The sequence below is a fragment of the Rattus rattus genome, chromosome 12 (genome assembly GCF_011064425.1).
Source record: "Rattus rattus isolate New Zealand chromosome 12, Rrattus_CSIRO_v1, whole genome shotgun sequence".
Taxonomy (NCBI): Eukaryota; Metazoa; Chordata; class Mammalia; order Rodentia; family Muridae; genus Rattus; species Rattus rattus.
The window spans coordinates 84671172-84692905 of NC_046165.1; the positions used below are offsets into that span (position 1 = coordinate 84671172).

Consider the following 21734-nt stretch of genomic DNA (forward strand, 5'->3'; position numbering starts at 1 on the left):
CTGAAGATGGTGGGAGGATTGCATTTGGTGAGACTTCTTCCTGTCAACATGAATCTGAGAGCAGAAGATCTGATGGGCATTTATGAGGGAGCAAAGGATGCATTTGTAGTCCCAGATCCTTAGTTTCTAATCTGCTCATGAGCTCATGAAGCCCTTATGTCTTAAATACCCTATTTCTCAACACCATTGCTTTGGGAATTAAGTTTCCAATACAGGTTTTGGGGGAACACAGTCAAATCACATACAAACATACTTTATAGTGTTGTGTGGATTAAAGAGGGGACATGTTTGCAAAATGTCACCGTCTGTAATTCTAGGTCTTTTCAAATGGTAGCTGTTATTAATGGAAGCACACCTGCTCTTAGACTTTTTGCCAGCCTACCCTGTATCTCTCTGGGAAATTTAGAACAAAGCAGGAAGGGGTCTAGGACTCAAGGCAGAACAGTCATCCAGTACACTATTTCCTATTTATTGTTGATAATGGGCAGGTGAGTCTTGACCTGCTGATAAGTATTTCCTTCCACAGTCAGATTTAGATTTTCTCAGCTCAACCTTTTATTGTCTTTATTAACATCCTGTTAACAATAGTGATAAGCATGCCACAAATGACACACCTTCACAGAGGGACAGAAATGTACTTCAATGACCATGTGTGATGGAGGCCATCACCTACACGCTCAGGCGGATATTGGACAATCGCCCTACCTATTGAGTCGTGGGACCAGGCCAGTGCAGGGAGTACACGAGGCAAGTGGTTAAGTGAATACCCTCTTTTACAGGGCCCACGATAGTTACCACTAGGAGAGAAACTTGCAGAGGCAGAGAATGAATCGGGCGTCGTCCTGTCTGCTTGTAAAACACGTGGTGAGGAGCCGAATGGGGTGATGACCCCATTCCACTTCGAAAGTCTGTAGAACTTCCGATTCGAAAAACTGAGTTCCACTCTCAGCCTCGGTCAATTAAGCCTTTACAAAGAGGGGCGGGGCCTCCGGGAAACTGACCGTGGGGGGCGGGGGCGGACAGAACCTCCAGAACTGCTGATTGGCTCAAACGAATGTCTGTCTGCTTCTGCCTCCGCCCCACCTCCGAGCCCCTTAGCCAGTGGAGGCGGTCGCTCGATGCCGGCCCTGGTGCCAAACAGGCAGGGGGCGTGCTCCGGGGGGGCGTGCCGGAGCGCGCCCCGCCCCCGCCAGCCAGCCCCGCCCCCGCCCCGCCCCCGTCCCGGCGCGGCAGCCTCCTCCGCGCCGCGTCCTCTGGCTCTCTCAGTCCTCGCGGCACGCCGTTGCTTCTCTCCCTGAGGACGCCCCGCGCCCGCAGTCGGCGCCTCACTCCGCGGCCAGCTCTCCGCGGCCAGCGCTCCGCACAGGGTCGCCCTCCGCGTGCCCGTCTCTGCCGCGGTCGCGGCCTCTCAGAGCTCCCAGGCGGGCCATGGAGGCAGACGGGGCCGGCGAGCAGATGAGACCGCTACTCACGCGGGTAAGGAGCGGGGAGGCCGAGGCCCGCAGACAAAGGCGGCGGCGTGGCGGGGCTGCCGGCGGCCTGTGCCGGCGACTGCGCGCCCTCGTCGCCTTTGTGTGTCGGGGGGCGGCCGGCTTGGAGCGGACGCGCGTGTCCGCCGCCGCAGTGTCCCGCTCTCAGCCGCGCGGCGCCAGCCTCCGTGTTCTCCCGCCGCGTGGACGCTGCAGTCCTTAAGCCCAGACTGCTCTTCCTGCGCCCTCCGCCTTCAGCCTCTGGCCGGAGTCGGGACCCGCCCTCGGGGCCGGCGCTCTGTGGAGTGTTGGGTCGCAGGCTCAGGAGAAGGACCGTGCGTGGAATGTCCTCCTCCGGGCCCCATAGAAAGAGACTGGACCGAGAGAGACCCTAGTACTCAGCGCTGCGCGTCACCAAGCCAGCCGACCCCGCTCTCCCATTGAGACTAGCAAGCAGCTTGAGTAAAGGCGGACTTGGGACTTGCAGAAATGGGGTTCTCATTTAGACGGGGGATGTGGGAGGAGGACGACACACACCAGTGCCCGTTCTCAAGAAACAGGAACGCGTTTGTGCCCACAGAGGAAACTGCCTTCTTTCAAAGGCTGTGACTCAAAGGATGGGGTGGTATTAATTTTCCTACTTCCAATTTTTACTCTGACCAGTGAAAGGGGAGGCAAGGTTGCAGGGATGAATTTTCCAGTCTTTTCAAAGCAAGGAAAAGGACATTTTGCCTTTTTTTTTTTTTTAAGTAGAATTTTCCTTAAGATCCTCTTCCTATGTTACTTTAAAGGTTTTTGTGGAGGCCGTGGGAAGTGGTCATTCATTACTTCACCATGTTCTAATATAAGCTCTTTAAATATAAAGGAAAACTTGAGTCTTAAGACTGTGAAGTTGTTCTGCAGTAGTAAACTCCCAAGCATTCTTTTATGGCCTTTGAATGAACCTTCACGACCTTCTCCAAGGGTATCTGTCAAACACACTGTTGCTTATTCTTAACCTTATTTTCACATTTTTAGCTGGACAGTAAACAGTATCAGTTTTCATAAACCAGGGCAAAATGATGTGTTCTCAAACACTGTCTTCTTAGTCTGAAGTAGTACATGTAAGGCTCTTGCCATCCATCCATCCATCCATCCATCCATCCATCCATCCATCCATCCATCCACTCACCCATCCATTCTGTGTTGTAACTTATTGAGAATCTATTTTGTAAATGTCCAGAGTAGAACCAGCTTTTCCCTAATAGAAGCTTCATTCAGAGGGGTATGGGTGTGTATCTACAACAAGAGACAGGGCAGGGGACAAGCAGAGGACAAGGAACGCTCAGCTCTGTTATTAGTAGCATGATAGGAGAGTATTTTGGAAGGTCCTATTCCCTAAGTCTTTGGGAGGATAAAACGTAACAATAGTAAACTTAGAGGAATTAATAACAGAAGTAGGGGGCCGGAGAGACGGCTCAGCCATCAAGAACACCGAATGCTTTTTCATAGGACCCAGGTTCAATTCCCAGCACCCGCTTGGCAGCTTACAACTGCTTATAATTCCTCTGCCAGGGGATCTGACACCCTCATATGGACATACACGCAGGCAAAACAGCAATAAAAGATAAATTATAATGGAGAAATAAAATTCTGTGAGCTTCCAGTTCAAAACTAGCAAGTGAAAGTAGGCTAAAATAGTGGAGGGCACTCTGCTTTTTGAAAGGTGGGACACGCTCATTTTACTTGAAAAATCATAAAAATGAGATACTCTGATGTTTGTCCTTTGTAACTTTTTTTTTTTTTTCCTTGAGACAGGGACCTACATTGTCCTCAGGCAGGCCTCAACCTTGCAACATTCTGTTTTAGCCACACTAGCACTTAGATTACAGTCATGAGCCACTATGTCCAGCTCTCAGCTATAACTTTTACCTCACAATAGACTGGCCTAGCCAAAAGAGTTGACTAAAATTGATATTTATGTACTACCTTAAGTTTATAATTTTGCAAAAATATTTGAGTAGCCATTAAGTTGGAGGCCATTTACATTACTTTGTAACTGGAGCCCATCCCTCTCATAATTTAGTATTATGATTTTTCACTGACCATAGAATTGGAAGGAAAACTTTTACCTTGAATTATCTTTTGTTTTGAGGGATTGATCTGGGTGAGATCTATGCTAGGCATTTGCCACCATGTCTGTCCACAACATTTGTTTTGCACTAATAAAAGCGTCACCATTGAAGGTATCATTTGGAATGTATCAAAATCTTATTTTTTTAGTGTTGGGTAAGTAGTTATTTGTTAGTCATTTTTTTTCTAGTGTGGATTGTAACATACAGTGCCAGTTCTCCAGTTTTAGCAGAGAAGCTTTCTTTTGGGCATTTTGGGAATGTACTATGAAGAAGGCGCTTTATGATTTCTCTCATTTTTGGACATTTTTTTAAAAGGAAGGTTTCCCTGTGTGTTTGAGACTGATTTTGAATTCGCCACATAGCACACACTGGCATCAAAGTTTACATCACTTTCTTGCCTCAACTTCAAATGCTGGAATTATAGGCATGTTTCACTTTACCAGCTTCACCTTATAACTACCAAGTATCTCGTGGATACTGGGTCCTGGAAAAGAGTCATACCAGGTAGATGGAGCCCTGCTTTGGGCATGTTGGGCATGTTGGGTGAACATGCTGGCTGATGGCCTTTTACATTTGATCTGTGAATGCCAGTTAAAATATTGCACGATTCTGTTAGAAATATTTCTTGGAAGAAATAGGTATTAAGCTACAAGGAATAAGACTGAAATAATCCAGTTTTTGTGAGTCTGTAAATATCCCCCTTTCGGGGAACTGGGAGTCAGAACTCATAGTCTTTACATATATGGCACCCCAGGTATATTACCAGAGCTTCCTTTACCTTCTTTGGTCTGTTCTTGGTAACTTGAGGCTATACTCCATGAGTTTGTAACAGTTAAGGGAGAGGCAGTACGCCTGTCACTTGTCCAAGTGAGACTAGACTTAGATTGGAGGACAGTTGTGTCTGATAGTGAGACCAGGTTATGGCTGCTTTAAGAACACGGGATATGAAAATTAGCATGCTCTTACACTAAACTCTCATTAGTTGAATAGGTTAAATTGAAAGCCAGTGTACCCTGGCACTGGAGGAACTTGCTATAACATTTTAGCGGTATGTGGTGTGCTAACCAATATATATTTAAACTTTGGTAGCTACTTGTTAACATCCTGTAACAGGTTGTTTTTCTTCCTCTTTCTCTCTTACTCTCTCTTACCACAAATAAGATCTTAAAGTGGATAGGATTTGCAGCTACAGAAAGGGCTGTTTATGTTAAGGCTTGTTTATAAGGTTAATGCTATGGGTTAATTATAGATAGATACGCATAGTTTAAACATTCTTTTGTTCACACACACACACACACACGGGGTTAGGGAGGGGGAGAGAGAGAGAGAGAGAGAGAGAGAGAGAGAGAGAGAGAGAGAGAGAGAGAACACAAAAGAATAAGAACATACAGTGGTCAGTTGTCAGTTTCTGGTGTGGAAGTCAGTTCTAACTCACCATCTTTGTGCCACAACTTTCTTACAGCTAGAGTAATAATAGATACACACTGTTTACCCTCCTGTACTTTTATTCTTCTATGCATTCAGTAATTTTTAGTGAAAATGATTACAGAGCATTACATATTTTGTTGAGATTTAGTAATTTGGAAAAGTTTAGAATTGTTTCTTGATGCTAAAATGAAGAGGGTTTGTGATTGACATCTTGATACAGTCTGTAGCAGTTCTGAGGGCTGAATGACTAGAGAATTGCTAGGCTGGACTATGACTGCTATTACAAAAGTAGATTTAGAAATTAGGTGGTTATGATACAGATTTGCATTTTATCTGGAGTTGATACTGTTTGAATTTTTTTAAAGATTTATTTATTTATTATATGTATATGAGTACACTATATCCGTCTTCAGACACACCAGAAAAGGGCATCGGATCCCATTACAGATGGTTGTGAGCCACCATGTGGTTGCTGAGAATTGAACTCAGGACCTCTGGAAGAGCAGTCAGTGCTCTTAACCACTGCGCCATCTCTCCAGCCCCAATACTGTTTGAATTTTAATGTGTTTTTTCCTCCACAGTGTAGAAGTGAAGAGTTACAGCATATTTTGACAAAATGCATTGCTGTTTTAAATACTTTATTCTTTCTTGTGCAGAGCATGTTATGTGGACTAATGCCATTCGCTTCCCATTCTGTTCACATCTTTGTGGAGATCTTCCTCTGCTGTGTATTCCAAGATTGTATTACTTATTTTCTATCAGATTGCTCAGTCTGAGAAGCTGTTGATTGTATATAATTTCTGATGAGAAATCTAAGAATATGCCCTTGAAAGTACATTTACTTTCAAGGTGGGAAGTAATTTTTAAATTCCCAGATGCATATTAGATAAGGAAGGAGTGTGGAGTGGTTTCTCCAGAGAGTGAATAAAGGCAAGGCAGACAGAAACTTTTCTTACAACTGTTTATAACGTACAATTATAACTTGGTGTGCATGTGCTGCTTATACTTTTATATACACACTATTTCCTACTTTAATATTTATTTAGAACTTTTTTTGAGACAACTCTTGCTATGTAGCTCAGGATTGCTTGGTACTCACCCCTCAGCTTGGGCTAGCCCTGAAATTTTAGTCACTCTCCTCCCACTGCTTCCAGAGTACTGGAGTTACAAGTGTGTGTCAGTGTATTAGCTTATCAGTATTCTTTATTTTGGGGAAATACCAAAAGTATACAGAATCCCTTTTACTTTAAAAATCAGTGTCTTTAACAAGAAAATGAATCAAATTTATGTAACCTCTTTCTTTTGAGTCTTCCTTTATAACTACAGATGTATTTGGTAAGAGTCTTCTAGGAAGCATACTTCTTAATTTAAAGATAGAATCTTAATGGTCTTACTCTGTAGGCCTGTTTGGCCTGTATGGACCAGGCTATCATTGAACTCACACAAGTCCTCTGCCCCTGATTAAAGACATGGGCCACAACACCTAGTACAAATTATTGATGTGCAGTCATTTTACACTTTGCCACGAAAATATCTTTGAGAACTTTACCACTCTTGGTATGTTCTGCGGGAGTTTGAGTAGAAGGGAGAACAGGGAAGTGAGGGAAAGACAAGAGTCAATATAGAGGGTATGAATGCCTGTGGACATCTTTAGGGCAGATGTGGCAGAGTGTAAGTGGAGCTTGAGGTTGGGTTTCAGCAATTCTCACTGTTCTTGTGGATGTAATTCTAATGTCATGCTTGAAGTTTGCTGGGTTCATGTCCCCCTTCCCTTCCTTGCCCCCCCTCCCTTTGAGACAGGATCTTGCTGTATGTCCTTGGTCTATCTGGAGAACAGGCTGGCCTTGAACTTCCCTGAACTTGCTCCTCCCTCCAGAGTGCTTGCATCACCTACTGTACCACACGGCACTGCTTTGAAGTGCATTTAAAACGGCATTTCTTTCCCCTTAGTGTTCATATTTTTCCACTTACACTGGGAGCAGAATTCTTTTTGTTTTTCCTAGCAGCAACTCTTATGAGATGTGAAACTCATTGCTCTCTGAAAACGCCTAGAAGTTGAGTTCTTATGCATGCTTGTGTTGCACTTAGCTTCCTGGGAGGCTGATGCAGGGAGGTTGCTTTAATCCACAAGTCCAAGGTTAGTCCCTGCAGTAAAGCCCTTAAGAAAAATATCTTTGATTTTTATATTCTCTCAAATGAATTTAAAGACCAAAATTTTGTTTTGTGAGAATGTGATTTATTTTAAAGAATGTTGTATGAAAATTAACCACCCTATAACAGTTTTCATAATTGTTTTCTTGATTACTAATTGTGAAAGGTGATTCTTGTGAGTCAGTTCATTTGTTTTGACTCAGAACACCTCTGAATTTTTTGCTGGTTTCTCATTAGTGTTAAATGGAGAGAATTCTGGGTCCTAGTATACAAAATAATAACGATACTTCCTAATACAGCACTGCATTTAAAATTGATTTAAAAATAGAGGTGTGGCACCTTGGAGCTTATGAATCACTCCCAAAACTTCAGTTGTTTGTTTGTTTGTTTGTTTGTTTCTTTCTTTCTTTTTTTTCTGGGAGAGATAAAAATAGCTTTACAATTGAAATCTCAAAAGGAATTCATAAGACAGCTAAAGAACCTGTCCTAAAAGTTAACATAGTTTGGCTACATATTTTTAAAGTTTGCTTATATTTTGCTTAAATAGTTGTTAGAAATTTTTGTATGCACCCCCTAACAGTCACTTGGAATATTTCTCATATTGTGAAGTTTATAGGACATTCTGTCAAAGAACTATTTGTAGCCAAATAAAATTGAGAAATGTCACGTATACTTTTTAGAAATTCAAATTTATGACAACATTTTAAAGGCACTTGAGAAATCCTGTAACAGATGAATATATTAAACTTGAATGAGAGAATGCAGCTACATGCAGTGGTTTTTCTCTTCTTTTCTTTTTTTTAATTTATTAATTATGTACAGTGTTCTGCCTGCATATATGCCTACATGCCAGAAGAGGGCGCCAGATCTTATTATAGATGGTTGTGAACCATCATGTGGTTGCTGGGAATTGAACTCAGGACCTCTGGAAGAGCTGTCAGTGTTCTCAACCTCTGAGCCATCTCTCTAGCCCCACATGCAGTGGTTCTTAGAAAGCATGAGCACCAAATAATTAATAAATGCCATAGACCTTGACAAAGCAACTCCTATGACACCAACTATGTAAACCCGTGTAAGATAAACTTCTTTGTTTTAGTTACTGTACAGGAGAGAAAATGTGTCATTTTAAAAGTTGCTTTTTGAGTCAGGTATGGTGGTTCAGTCTTGCAAGCTTACCGTCTGGGAAAACAAGGAGACCAATTGTAAATTCCAGACAAGCCTGGGCTACAAAGGAAGGCACCATTTTAAAAGACAAAAATAAAACAAACAAAAAATATTATGAAAGTAACCCCCTTGTATAGCGAAGGTAGAGTAATTTATAGGATATCCACCTTACGCCATTGAACAGTGCTGGAGAGTGGGGGTGGTTCTTTGTACTGATAGAGTTAGGTCCAGTGGAATACAGGTACTTCTTTTTTTTTTTTTTTTCCAGAGCTGGGGACTGAACCCAGGGCCTTGCGCTTGCTAGGCAAGTGCTCTACCACTGAGCTAAATCCCCAACCCCATACAGGTACTTCTTAAAAGAAAAGTAAGAAAGTATATCTATAAGTATACTGGAGAGCTAAAGAGGAAACACACACACACACACACACACACACACACACACACACACATATATGTATATATAATCCACACATTACTATACAGCCAGCTTATCGTCTTTTTATGTAAATAATTTTTATGTTTAAACATAGTTAGTTAAAAAAATTTGAGCCCAGGCTGGCCTAGAACTTACTGTATAACTCATGCTGAACTCAAACTTAAGGCAACTTGTCCACATGTATGCACCACCATACCAATTCCTCCTCGTCCCCTGTCCTCTCCCTTCCTCCTTCCTTCTCCTCCTGTCTCATCTTTCCCTACCCCTTTCAGAAGTCGGGCATCTCATTATGTAGACCAGGTTGGCCTTAGACTCCTTATGTATCCAGGTTGTTCTTGAACAAAACCACTGTCGTCCTTTCTTGTTTCCTTTATACTGCCATGCCCAGTAGGGGATTTTTTTATATTGCCTTATGTCATGGGTTGACATACTTTTTGAGAAGTTATTAATAGAATCTAACAAGAATTACATAATTTTCATTTTGTAAAGGCATAGTTTACAGTAGTATATAATATTTCAAAAATCATAATATGAATGAACTACATACCTCTCACCCAATTATGTACTGAGTTCATTTGTCCTTTTGAAATTTGAGTCTTTCGTTACTGGCTTTTGAGTCAGTGAAGTGTAGAGGAAAGGTTACAGGCACTATTTAAAATGTAGTGGCTTAGGTATAAGGCTGTCACAGTTTGGTGGTTGTACTGCTTTTTTGTCAACTTGATGCAATTGAGTAAATGCTTCTATCAGATTGGACTCAACATTTCAGTGGACCACCCCTGGGCAGGCAGGTCGTCCTGGTTGTCTAAAAACAAGCGGTAGATGGTGTCCTCTATGGCCTGGGCTTCACTTCCTGTTTGTAGGTTCCTCCCGGGTTTCTCATGATGACTATAAGCTGACATAAAAACCTTCTTCTCCCAGAGTTGTTTTTGGTCTTTATCACAACCATAGAAGCAGTGATGGACAACTATCTTAGATTTTCTTCTTCCTTCTTTGTGAGATGGTTCGGCTGACCTTAACTCTAGATGATCTTTTTGACTCCCGAATGCTGTGATTACAGGTGTGTGTCCCCATGTTGAGTGGGAGTATATATACTTGCTTAAACTCTTATCCATGGGCTAGGGATGGAGCAGTGGTGAAACACTTGCTTCATGTGCTCTGGTACTTGCTCTAGATCTCCAACATCCTGAAAAATAAGCTTAACAATTGATTCAGCTGTATTGGCATTTGTTGAAATTACATTGACATAGTTGTAGGGGACACTGGTCACATTGTGTACTTGATTTTACTACAGAGAGCACCATTTACCTTGACCTCCCTGTGGATGGATCCTACGTCCCTGTGTTTTATACAGACTGTGCACTGTTGCGTCTGTCACTTCCTTAAAGAGAGTTAGAGATTACTCTGTGGAAATTATTTTCATTTAACCAAGTTTTTAAAGTTAACATTTGGGAAAAAATGCATTTTTCACATCTCTTGAAGTTATTTTTTTCATAATGTATTTTTATGTTTGTATTTTAAGATAAGCTTTAGTGTGTGCTCACAGACTAGACAATGCCTTAAGATGAAATGACAAAACCCCACTAAAGGTCTTTTCCGTTGTTTTGAGACAGTGACTTGTTTTGTCAGGCTGGCCTTAAGCTTACTTTTTGAGTTGTTGGGGTTATAGCTTTGCCCATATACTCTGAGGACATTTTAATTTTTTGTTTGTGTTTTGAGATGAATCTTATTTACTTTATTGCCCGCTGTCCAGGAATTTAGTACTTCTGCCTCAACCCTTCCTAATGCTACAGTCACAATTTGGGTATTGCGTTTCGTTTAACCTGAAGTAAGGGTTTAAGTAGGTTGTAAGTATTAAACACCAGAGAAATGCAAAGCAGTTTTCACCAGTTTTAGATATTTGTTTGTTTTTGGAAACAGTCCGTATTTTACTTGTTCGCTATTCCTTGTGTGGTTGGAAAGCATGGATGTTTATGTACACAACCAATGACAAGGATTTCCAAGCCCAGATTTGGTGCTAGCTGTTTACACTATTCTGGAGGTGCTGAAACCATGCTATTTTTATTCCATCTTTAGAATTACTATACAGTGGGAACCTTTTTCATTGTAGGCACAATGCTTTTGTACACTGTAAAGTTTATCCTTGTGTTGTTCAGATGTCTATTTCTCTGCCCTCATACCTTGTTTTAGTGGGACACTTAATGATAAAGCTTACACTGAGAATCTGGCTCAGGTTTGTGTCAACAGTTCTTACCATTTATTCTCTGCCTTGTCAATAAATGCAGATTACCCAGTGGGTGGGTAGAATACAGAATAGGGTAGGACACCTGCCAACCATAGGAAGGAGAGAGGGGAGAGAATGGAGGCCTGATTTGGAGCTATAAGGAAGAGGCTCAGAGATAGATCATGGAAACACACTGAAACTCAAAAGCCAGATCAGTAAGATCCAAGTATCAAGGGGTGGGGCTGTAGGGTAGCCAGATTAGTTTAGGAAGTAAAGGTAGATCATTTAATTGCTCAGCTATTGAGGTGCAGTTTTAAGTCATTTAATTGGTTTATCTGTGTAATTATTGAGGACTAACATAAAGAAATACAGCCACCAGATTTATCTGCTTTTAATTTTGTGATATGGGGTTTGCAGCCCCGCTTTGTGACTTAAGTTGGGCCCCTAGGCTCATGGTACATTCCTCAGTGGGGCCTTTTGGGACGAGTGAATGTTCTACTCCAATCGTCAGTCTGTCTAGGAGGAACTTGCACATGATGTACCTGCAGGGCACAGTGTCTCTTGGGAATATTTTTGCATTTGGGAGACTTGCTCTTCAATTTGCTAAGAATTTGATATTCATTCAGAATAAATTTAGCCCCCATTCAACTTTTTACTTCGTTTAGCTGTTTTATTCAAAAAATAGGAAATTGGAGAAGTCATTACAGGTTCTTACAAACTCTTTCAGAGTCTGAGAAAATTAAAAGGTGGCAAACACATGCAGCACATTCACAATTTTCAGACAGTCTTACACTGCCAGATGGCCCCGGCAGCCAGCATAGCTGGTATCCTCCTGCCTGCTTTCTTACGCGCTGGATTACAGCAGGCGTGCATTCTATTGCAATCCAGTTATTTGACTAATCTGTTTAGTTAAAATCTATAATCTTAACCTTATTTAGAAGGATCCAGAGTAGAGACTCAGTTGTAAGAAAATGGGGAGCTGAAGCCAGTGGAACTAGTGGTTTCTGGTGGACCTGAGAAAGAAACATATGTCAGAGATGAGAAGGCTAGAGGTGCCTGCTCCCTGACATCCTGTCATTACCCTGTAGTGTTTGCTCATCATTTCTTGGAGCCCACGGAGAATTTTGTGTGCCCTCAGAAAGAATCTGGCAAGTTTAAACAAGGTGCTAATATCTAGAAAAACCAAGAGAAGGATTTCTGTTTTCTTACTGAGGTAAGAATTAACAAATATGAAATAGTAATAAGAATTCAGATTAAATCAGCTGGCAGGTCTTTACCAAATTAGAGCAAATGCTTGTTGTCTGCATTCAAAGCTACTCTAACAACCCATAGTCAAATGATAATTCATAGTACAACAGTCTCCATGCTGAGTAGATTGTAAGTGAAAATTTCAAATACATCTATAAATCATTTTAGCAAATATATTACTTAACATTCTTCAAAGCTCAGAGATCCCAAACATGTTTCCCATATTTTTTATATTCTCTAACAATATAAAAATATAAATACCTCCTGGCTGGGCCTGGTGGCACCGATCTGTAATCCCAGCCACTTGGGAGGCTGAAGAACATCACCAAGTTGAATCGCCTAGGCTCCAGAGTGAGTTCAAGGCCACTCTGGGCATCTTACTGAGAGTCTATCTCATAACAAAAAGTAAAAAGAAGGCAGGGCTGTAGCCTGGGACTTTTCTTGGCATGTGTGGGGCCCTAATGATAGTACCAAAACAAGTTGTTTCAGAAAATAAGAGGAGAAGAAAAACAACTTGGAGGTCATCAGACCAAAGATTTGGGTCTGGGTGATTTGCCCCTTCTCATTTTCATTCGTACAAAAGTAAATTTGATGAAAGTAGGAAAGTAAATTGGACTAAGGCAGGAAGATTGCCAGCTTGAGGCTGGTCTAGGCTACATAGTGAGAATCTGAAGAATAAAACAGGGGAGAATGGTATAATAATAGAGGGATTTCATAGACTCTTTGGGAGATTTAAGTGAATGCAGGTGATATTACTCATTTGGAAAATCAAAAGGAACTATAAAACAAGTACACATTTCTAAGAAGTAATAAATAGAATTCATTTTCTTCAATATCAGACTTTATTTCCTTACTCAATTATCTAATAATGTTTATCAAGGAACAGAGATAACAATATTCCGATACCCAGACATAGGAAAAATTAATATGTTTAAGTCTAATAAGTTGAGAATGGTTGAGGTATTGAACAGGAAGGAAAAGTACACAGAGGTGGCTCATTGGTCACAGCACTAGGTACTCTTCCAAGCACATCTGTGGCAGCTCTTAAGCCCAAGCAACGAGGCATGCATGTGGTGCACAGACATACATGTAGGCAGAACACAAATACATGTAAATAAATAGTCAAGTAGACTATAGGCAATGGTGGAGAAGTAAGATAGCTTGGCTTGGATTCGTTCTGAAAGCTGTGGGTGTTAATTGGGGACAGCACTGTCTCTTCAGGAGAACTCTAGGGACAATTATGTGGAAGCTGGAAGCCAACTAGGAAATTACCACATTTTTCAGGCCAGTGAAGATAGAAGCTTGAACTGTGATGATCAGAGAAAGTAAAAGGAGAAGCAGGCTGCCTTAAGATTTTCCGGCAGCTGAATCCACTAAATTGAATAAAATAATAGAAAAACCTTGGACAGTAGTCATATTTCCACTAAGCTAAACAGTAGTGTCATATTTACTGAGGTAAATGCAGAGTAGACTCTGTTATTTTAAGTTATTTTCAAGATGATTTTCTAGGCCTTAAAACAGGCCTCTTTTGTTGTTGTTTTGAGACAGAATCTTCCCTATATAACCCTGACTGTTCTGGTACTTTTAATGACTTTGAACTAGCAATGCTTCTGCTTCAGCTTCCATATTGTTAGGATTACATATATGCACTCATGTCTTAGGACTCTGTATTTAAACAGGATTTAGTAGTTTGAATTCTGAATGGACTGCATAGCAAGGGTCTGTCTACAAACAAACAAACAATGCACAGACAGATGTTGGTTGACTTTACAGTGTGTCGACTATGTGCTCTGGTTTTTACAGCCATTTTTATGTGTGAAAGTTCAGTAGACCAAGGTCTGAAGATTTGTTCTGTAACATTTGGAAGCACATAGAAGAAACATTCTTCAGCTCATTTTTATGTATTTAAAAGTATTTTATTAAAATAACAACTGGAAGCAAGGCAGTGATTTGAATAGTGACCATTCATGATAACGTAAAGAACTCTTGTGAAATTAAGAATGTTTGAATAGCCCAGTAAAGAATGAGTAGCTTCTGGAAGTAGGACATGATTTCGTAAGTAGATCGGTGAGTGAATAAACGAGTGAATTTATTTTCCTGGGGCTGAGATTTGAACCTAAGGCCTTGATGCATGCTGATCCCTTGTACTGTTTTCTCCTGAAGCACTTCTTTTCACTTGAACAGTTGGCAATATAGCAGTTGATAGATTTTTTTCCTCAAACATAAATGAAGAGAAAAATGAAGAGATCCTTCCTGTTAGTAAGATAGTTAATAGACTTTGTGTGTGTGTGTGTGTGTGTGTGTGTGTGTGTGTGTGTGTGTTTCTTTTTTGTTTTGTTTTTTTCCTGTAATAATAATCTGGGCTTTTAGACAAAAAGGATTTTGGAAAACTTATGTCTACCAGCCTGACCCCTAGTACTTCTCAATACTTGGTTTCTCTCTCCCCCCTTTTTAAAATTTTATTTTTTTATTTATTCATTTTACACACCGCTCACTGCCCCTCCTCCTGGTCACACCTTCCCACAACCCCTCCCCTCAACCCTGGGTATCCCTCCACCCTGGCACTTCAAGTCACTGTGAGGCTAGGTGCCTCTCCTCCTACTGAGGCCAGACAAGGCAGCCCAGCTAGAAGAACATATCCCACAGTCAGACAACAGCTTTTGGGATATCCTTCCCCCATTCCAGATCAATACTTGGTTTTAATCACACATGATGATGGTTTTACTGGCAGATATATGGTTTTATTTTTCTTACCATGTCATGAAATACAACATTTAGAAAGGTACTAATACCTAGTATCTTACCCATTCAACTTGCAAAAATTAGAGCTGGGCCACTTGGGAAGTTAAATAAGGAAGATTGTTGGGACTTCTGGCATTCTAGTCTGTAGAATATTTTTGTTGTTTTTTAAATGGTTTGAGGAAACTGTTCAGTGGGTAACATGGTGGGTTCAGTGGGTAAGCACAAAGACCTGAGTTTGGATTCCCAACATCCACATAAAAACAGAGCTGGTGTGTACCTGTGACTCTAGTGCTAGCATCCAGAGACAGGAGATCTTTGGAGACTCACCTGCCATCCAGTCTATCCAAAATGTCAAACTCTATTTAATGAGGGACTTTGTCTCCCTTCTTCTCATAGATGCACACAGGTAAACGAAAAGCAAGACAAGAATACAGTGGGCTTTAGTAATGATCTGTGCAGTACTCATTTGCATTTGCTTTACGTTTCACTTTGCAATTAACTTCAGAAATGACGTGAATTAGTATCAAAGAAGAGTATCCATTGTTAATTGAAAAGGATTTGCTACATGTGGTGGTGTACCATTGTCATCCCATCACTTGGGATGCTGAGGCAAGAGGATCAAAAGTTTGAGGATTCTGGCTTAGAATACAGAGGGAGAATTTGTTTCAACTGAACAAAGTCACAAAATTAACCTCATTGAAGTCTGGACAATTTTTGAGACACTTATTTCTATTAAGGTGTTATGTAAGCTATTAAGTATTTTTTATTGCTTTATTAAGTTATTCTGAGTAAACTTTGAAGGTTTTCTGAGTTTTATTTCTGGTATGGTAAAGATAGATGTAGTCTTAGAAGCAGAAGCACCTCGAATCCTGCAGTAATAACCGTTCTGAGTCCCCAGTGCTGGAGCTGTGCTGCTTATTTCTGTCTTCCCTTAAGTTGTTATATAAATTATAACATGACAATCAATCCTATTAATAATACAATTGAAGTTGAAGATATTTGCTATAAATTTAGTAATCTTTAAAAACGTTCTGGAAAATATTTTGCTTTTGCTAAGATTAAGTAACACGCTTACTGAAAAATACAGTAAGGTACACACATTTATATATCCATACACAGGATGCTTAGGCTGTTTTCTTTATTCTAATGTTGTAGAGAAACTTCCTTTAAACTGGTTGCTGCAATCTTTCAGTTTCTCTCGCTCCTCCGTTTCTTCCCCTACACTTTGTTTTAAAGATAAAGTTTCATGGGACCCCCCCACCCTCACCCCCAGCTAGGTGTGAACTCACTGTTGGCCTTGGATTCTTGATTCTCTTGTTTCCGTCTCCCAAGTGCAGAGATTGCAGAAACACCTGGCTTCTGTCAGTATTTCTAAGTGTGTTTGTTACAGTTTATAACTGGTTAGTGCCCTGGACCTAAGTTGTAGTTATCAGCTTGAAAGATTAGGTAATGGAGAAGACAGTGATTGGCTGTGCCATAAAAGCAACTTAGAGGAGTTCATCTGTATAAAGCACAGTGACCTAAATCAGATGTGTCCTCACTGTCCCTGGACTCTTCAAGGGATTTACTGCACTGTCACAAACAAGACCTGTCCTGTCCGCATTACTATGGAAAGATTTCGGCTGGCGAGGAAGTTACACGTAGGTACCTAGGTACCGTTAGGATGCCCAGGATTTGTGTTTTATTTGCATACTTTTGTATTTCTAGGCTTAATAGTGAGTCTTTGAGAAGTGTGGTGCTTTAAGCGCTGGCTCAGACTATTATCATCTCTTAGTCCTTGGCTGTGGAAGAGTAAAGCCTGTGTAAAGTTAGGAACATCTTTACCACAAGGAAGGAAAGATAGGAAAGGGGGAAATGATGTAAATATACCATATTCTTGGAAATAAATAATTAAAAACAGGTGCCTAAAAAATAGTAGGACAGAAATTGTCATATTAATCTGGTTAGAAGAAAGTACCTGAAATTATCCTTCACATTTAATAATCAGAATCTATGATAAGTCTTACTCTTGGGTTATAGCCACATGTCTTACGTGATAGAAAAATAAATTTCTAATGAGGACCTCTGATGTATCTTTAATTAATAATTGCTTTTGCAAACTTTGGTGTCAAAAGCTCTTATACTGGATTTATAGTACATTTTAAGTAATTTAACATGTTCTTTGTGCTATGCCTTATAAGTAAGTCCCATGTTTTGATAATTTGACCAAGAAAAGTATATGTTGTAGATGTTACTTTTGCAGGCAATAGTAAAAGAATAAATTAGTAAAATTGGTTATGTACATGATGTACATATATAACATGTATTTTTAGTAAAAAACAATTTGTTTGATTTTTTTTTTTTGGGGGGGCCAGGATTCTCATTTGTGAATTGAATTTTCACTATGCTGATTCTAGACTTTTAAAAATATAAATTGGCCTATGGAATTTTAAAGTATCATATTTGTGCTCTATGTTTAGAAGGGATCTTTTAAAAGTTTATTATTGTTAATTATGTGTAGGTATGTATGCCGATATATGGGTGTGTGCATGTGAACCTGTATCAGACTCTCTGGAGCTAGAGTTATACAGTGGGTCTGAGCTCCCTGATAGAGGTGTTAGTCCTCTAGGAGAGCAGCAAGTACTCTTACACTGCTAAACCACCTCTCTAGTTCCCAGAAGACACCTTTAAGTGAACCTAATATAAATTTTTAATAATACTTTGAGACATATTGGACATTAAATGCATTAACTAATATAGGACTTCCCAGGGTCCGGATATTGCTTGATACTGAGAACTCAGTAGAAAATAAACCATACATGGTTATTACCTTTTGTAATCTATTTGTTCAGCCTGCAAGATAATGAAGTGATTGCATGAATTTGTTATTCAGCAGGAAATGCTGTGTATGTGACAAGTGACCTTGATATGTAGTCTAGTGAATCAAGAATTCACATCAGGGCATCCTGGACGCCCTGGCTCCTCACTGTGGTTCCTTTACCTACAACGTGATTGAACAGATGCTTTAACTTTGTGTGTTTCTTTCATCTTTTAGATTAAAATATGAATGGAAGAAGGAAGGGAGGAAGGAAATTGAGGTGGAAAAGCAAAGCTTACTCTATAGATGTCTGTATAGATGTATAGACGTCTCATTCATCATGGTTTCAAAAGATGATTCCTTTGCCTCCAGATTTCTTTTTCTCCCCTGGAGAGCCATGTCTTAAATGAAACAGTAAGCTGGAGATTTGAGCTGTCAGTGTCCATTCACCGATACACACCCCTGTTTGTGGTAGAATACTGACATCGTGCCCTGGGTATTTGCTAAGTGAATGAGTTTTTCTCTGCTGGTGATGACTGAGTTTACTGCCAGGCTCTGTGCAGTGGTGTCTTCAGTGACAGTTTCATTATAAACATTTAATATGTACATGTTTTTATGTCACCTTTTAAAAAGAATACAAAATGACATTTTGCATGGAGTATTAATTTACTGTGTATTGAAAACGGTATAAGGCATTATTCCAAAGCAATCACATCTAAAAGCCATGCATTTAGGAGAAATTATTATTCCCTTCAGATAGTCACTTGTAGTAATACACATTAATTAGGGGCTTCTACCCACCTTAGATCATTTAATGCCCAAATAAAGGCACAAAACCTTTATAGTTTTAATAAGCCTTAAATCAGTAGAGCTGGGCAGGCATCAACCTTCTATGCTGTTTTGTCTATTTCCTTGTCAGTAACCCCGAGATATCACTTGCCATGTTTTACCTGGGCTGCTCCTACTCCAACTGGTTGATCCTCATGGCCATGGTCTCAGGATCCTTCTCCATAGTGTTGTCTTCTCTTCTCCTTCCTCATGGTCAGGCCCAGGAACCAAAGCCCTGTCTACCTCTCTTCTGCCCAGCTATAGGCTGTAGGCATCTTTATTTAACCAATAGTTTTATATTAAGGAATAGGGTTTGTATACCCAAAGCTTGGTAAACGCGAGAATTCACTGGTAGGTGGGCAACTAGACTTTCAGTACAGAATTTAGCTTTACAACACATAGCAACAGACCAAACCTCCACACTTAATGCCTTTGTTCTGGGAGTTTCAGTTTGTGGCCACATGTACCCAGTGTACTTTTGTTATAATTTTTTTTTTTATCATGTAGCCAGATGGCCAATTTATACAGCCTATACAGATGCTATCTTTACTATCCATGTTTCACAGTTGAGAATGAGGAAAGAGAGAAATATATTTGTTGTTTCCTGTTCTTTTTAGGTCAGTGCTGTAAGTTTGTATGGATGTTTTAAAGACAGGGTTCATATAGCCCAGGCTAGCCTTGAACTCACTATGCAGCCTCAGATGACCCTTGAACTTCTGATTCTTCTGCCTCTACATTCCAAGTAAGCAACCATACTACTCCCGAGTCACATACCTAGCCCTATGTCTATCATATTTTTAGATTTTTAAAAAAATTCACCTTTAAGTCATTTTTAGTACTTCATACCTTTAATTTTAGCACTTGGGGATTTGAGGATTGTCATTAGTTCAAAGCTAGTATAGGTTACAGAGTTAAGCCCCTCCATCCTTCCTTTCCCCATTTACTTTAGGGCTAGGGCTAAAACTTGGTGCCAGAGCATTCATGCAGCATGAAAAGGTAAAAAACTTTCTAATAAAATTATTTTGTCATGCTAGTTATACTTGAGAATTACAATAGTAACTAGATGATGTTTGACCTTTGTTTTCTTTCAGACAAATTTTCTGAGCAGTTAATAATTTGAATTCCATCAACTCTTTCCCTTCTCTTATTAGTAAATGCAAATAAATAAACATGGAGACAAACATTTGGGAACAAAACTGGCTTAATTTATTTTTATCCTCTCTGGGATTTTATTTATACCTCTGTAAATTGTTTTTTTTTTCCACTAAACTATATAATCTTGAGTACTTTCCTAAGTATGTATTTAGATTCACTTTCAAGATAACCTTAAATGCAATTTGTACCCTAAAGTCCTTCTGAGTGTCTCCTGCTTCTGCCTCTCAAGTGTTGGTTGGTGTTAAAGGTCTTTGCTATCCTAAAACCTACTTTCAGTTTTCAGATTTCATTCCCCTTACCAGTTGGTGTCTGTGTGTGTATCACCCAGTGCATGTTAGGTAGGCATTCTCCTACAGAGCTACATTCCCATCCCACAGCTCCCCAAAACTGTTTCATTGTATTTCCTAGTTTAAGATTGATTGTCTTCTTACATGTGACCTGGTTTTGTTCTTTTCTTTTTTTTTTTCTTTATGAGTGGAAATTCTAGGTGTGGTGTGGTGCAGGAGGCAGAGACAGGCGGGTCTTTCAGAGTTCAAGATCAACCTAGTCTGTATAGAGAGTGTCAACCATGGTTGTACAGTGATACCTTGTCAGAAAAAAACAGCCCACTACATTAAGATTGGAAGCAAATTGTATGGTGTAGTCTCCCAAGAATAGACTGAGTAGATCAGGAAAGGGGATGTCCATCCACATCCTGTGAGGATTCTGCTTTTTGTGCAGCTGAAAATATTTTTCTCCGACAAATATTTAAAATGACGAATATATATATTTTAACTGAATAGAGTAGTGAAATAAATGCAATGTAAGTATAAGTAAGTGGTAGATTGCTGACAGGGTAATTTCTCATGCAAGCTGATTAGCCTTGTTAATACATCCGCACATGTAAGTAGAGCTGTGTTGTTGTTTGAGGTCAGGAGGCAGTTGTATTGCTTTGTTTCCAATCCTGGCAGTTGTGCAAGCTAAATGAAAGCTTGGATGGGAGCAGTTAATCCCTTTAGTGTGGACAGTATGTTGCCTCTGAGGACACAGCCTTGGCCTCTTAGGTTCAGGAGAGAGCTTTAAATGCATGCGTGGGAACTTAAATGACATGTAATCATTGAAGGACAGCTAAAACTTTTAGTATGATTTGCTTAATGCAGGGGGATTTTAGTTACCAAATCCATATCCTTTCTTTCTCTTATTAGAATACAAACAGCAATTAAAAAAATAATAAAATAGGATAAAATAAAAACAAACTAGAATAGGATAAAACAAAGTAAAAATAAAAAAAACCCCACAAGAATACATATAGATGCAGAGACATACCTGTAAGGCAAGAATAAAGAGAAAAAGAGAAAAGTAATGGATAGACAAAGCATTATAGAGAAAGATCTTCCAAAAATGTGTTGCCTGTCTACTGCTGGGTATGGGGTCTGTCCTTAAGAATGGTTACACATCCATTGAAACTCTGATGGAGAAAATGTAATTGGAGATCCTGGAATGGGGCTTGTGTCTATTTCCTCCTCTCAGTGCTGGGACTCCATCAGGCTTAGACCCATGCAAGACCTGTGCATGCTGCCAGTCTTTGTGAGTTCATATATGTGTGTATCCTGTTGTGTTTAGAAGGCTTTGTTTCCTTGGTACTCTCCATCCCCTCTAGCTCTTACACACTTTCCGCCTCCTCCACTGCAGGATTCCCTGACCCCAAGAGAGGCCTGTGTGGGTGTGGGTGTGGGTGTGGGTGCATGGAGACTTGATGGAGCCATTCCTTTTAGGACTGAGTACTCTGAGGTCTCTCACTCTGCACATGGTCCAGCTGTGGGTCTCTGCATTTGTTCCCATCTTCCACAAGAGCAGTGACGGCTGAACAATACACTGATCTGAGTATAGCAGAATTTCATTAGGAGTAATTCTATCGACTGTGTTCGTTTAGTAGAACAGTATTATTTGGATTTTCCTTAAATTCCTGTTTTATGTAGTGTCAGGTTCTTGGCCATCTAAG

At 40.1% G+C, this 21734-nt stretch overlaps 1 protein-coding gene across 1 annotated transcript in view; it reads left to right on the forward strand.

Moving 5' to 3' along the window:
* Nucleotides 1-1233: 1233 nt before the first annotated feature.
* Slc4a7 (solute carrier family 4 member 7) overlaps nucleotides 1234-21734 on the forward strand; it is a 79377-nt gene continuing 58876 nt past the window's right edge. The window contains exon 1 of the mRNA XM_032918164.1: nucleotides 1234-1476. Within this exon, the coding sequence (XP_032774055.1) occupies nucleotides 1429-1476 (48 nt within the window). The 5' untranslated portion in view covers nucleotides 1234-1428. The remainder of the gene's footprint in view (nucleotides 1477-21734) is intronic.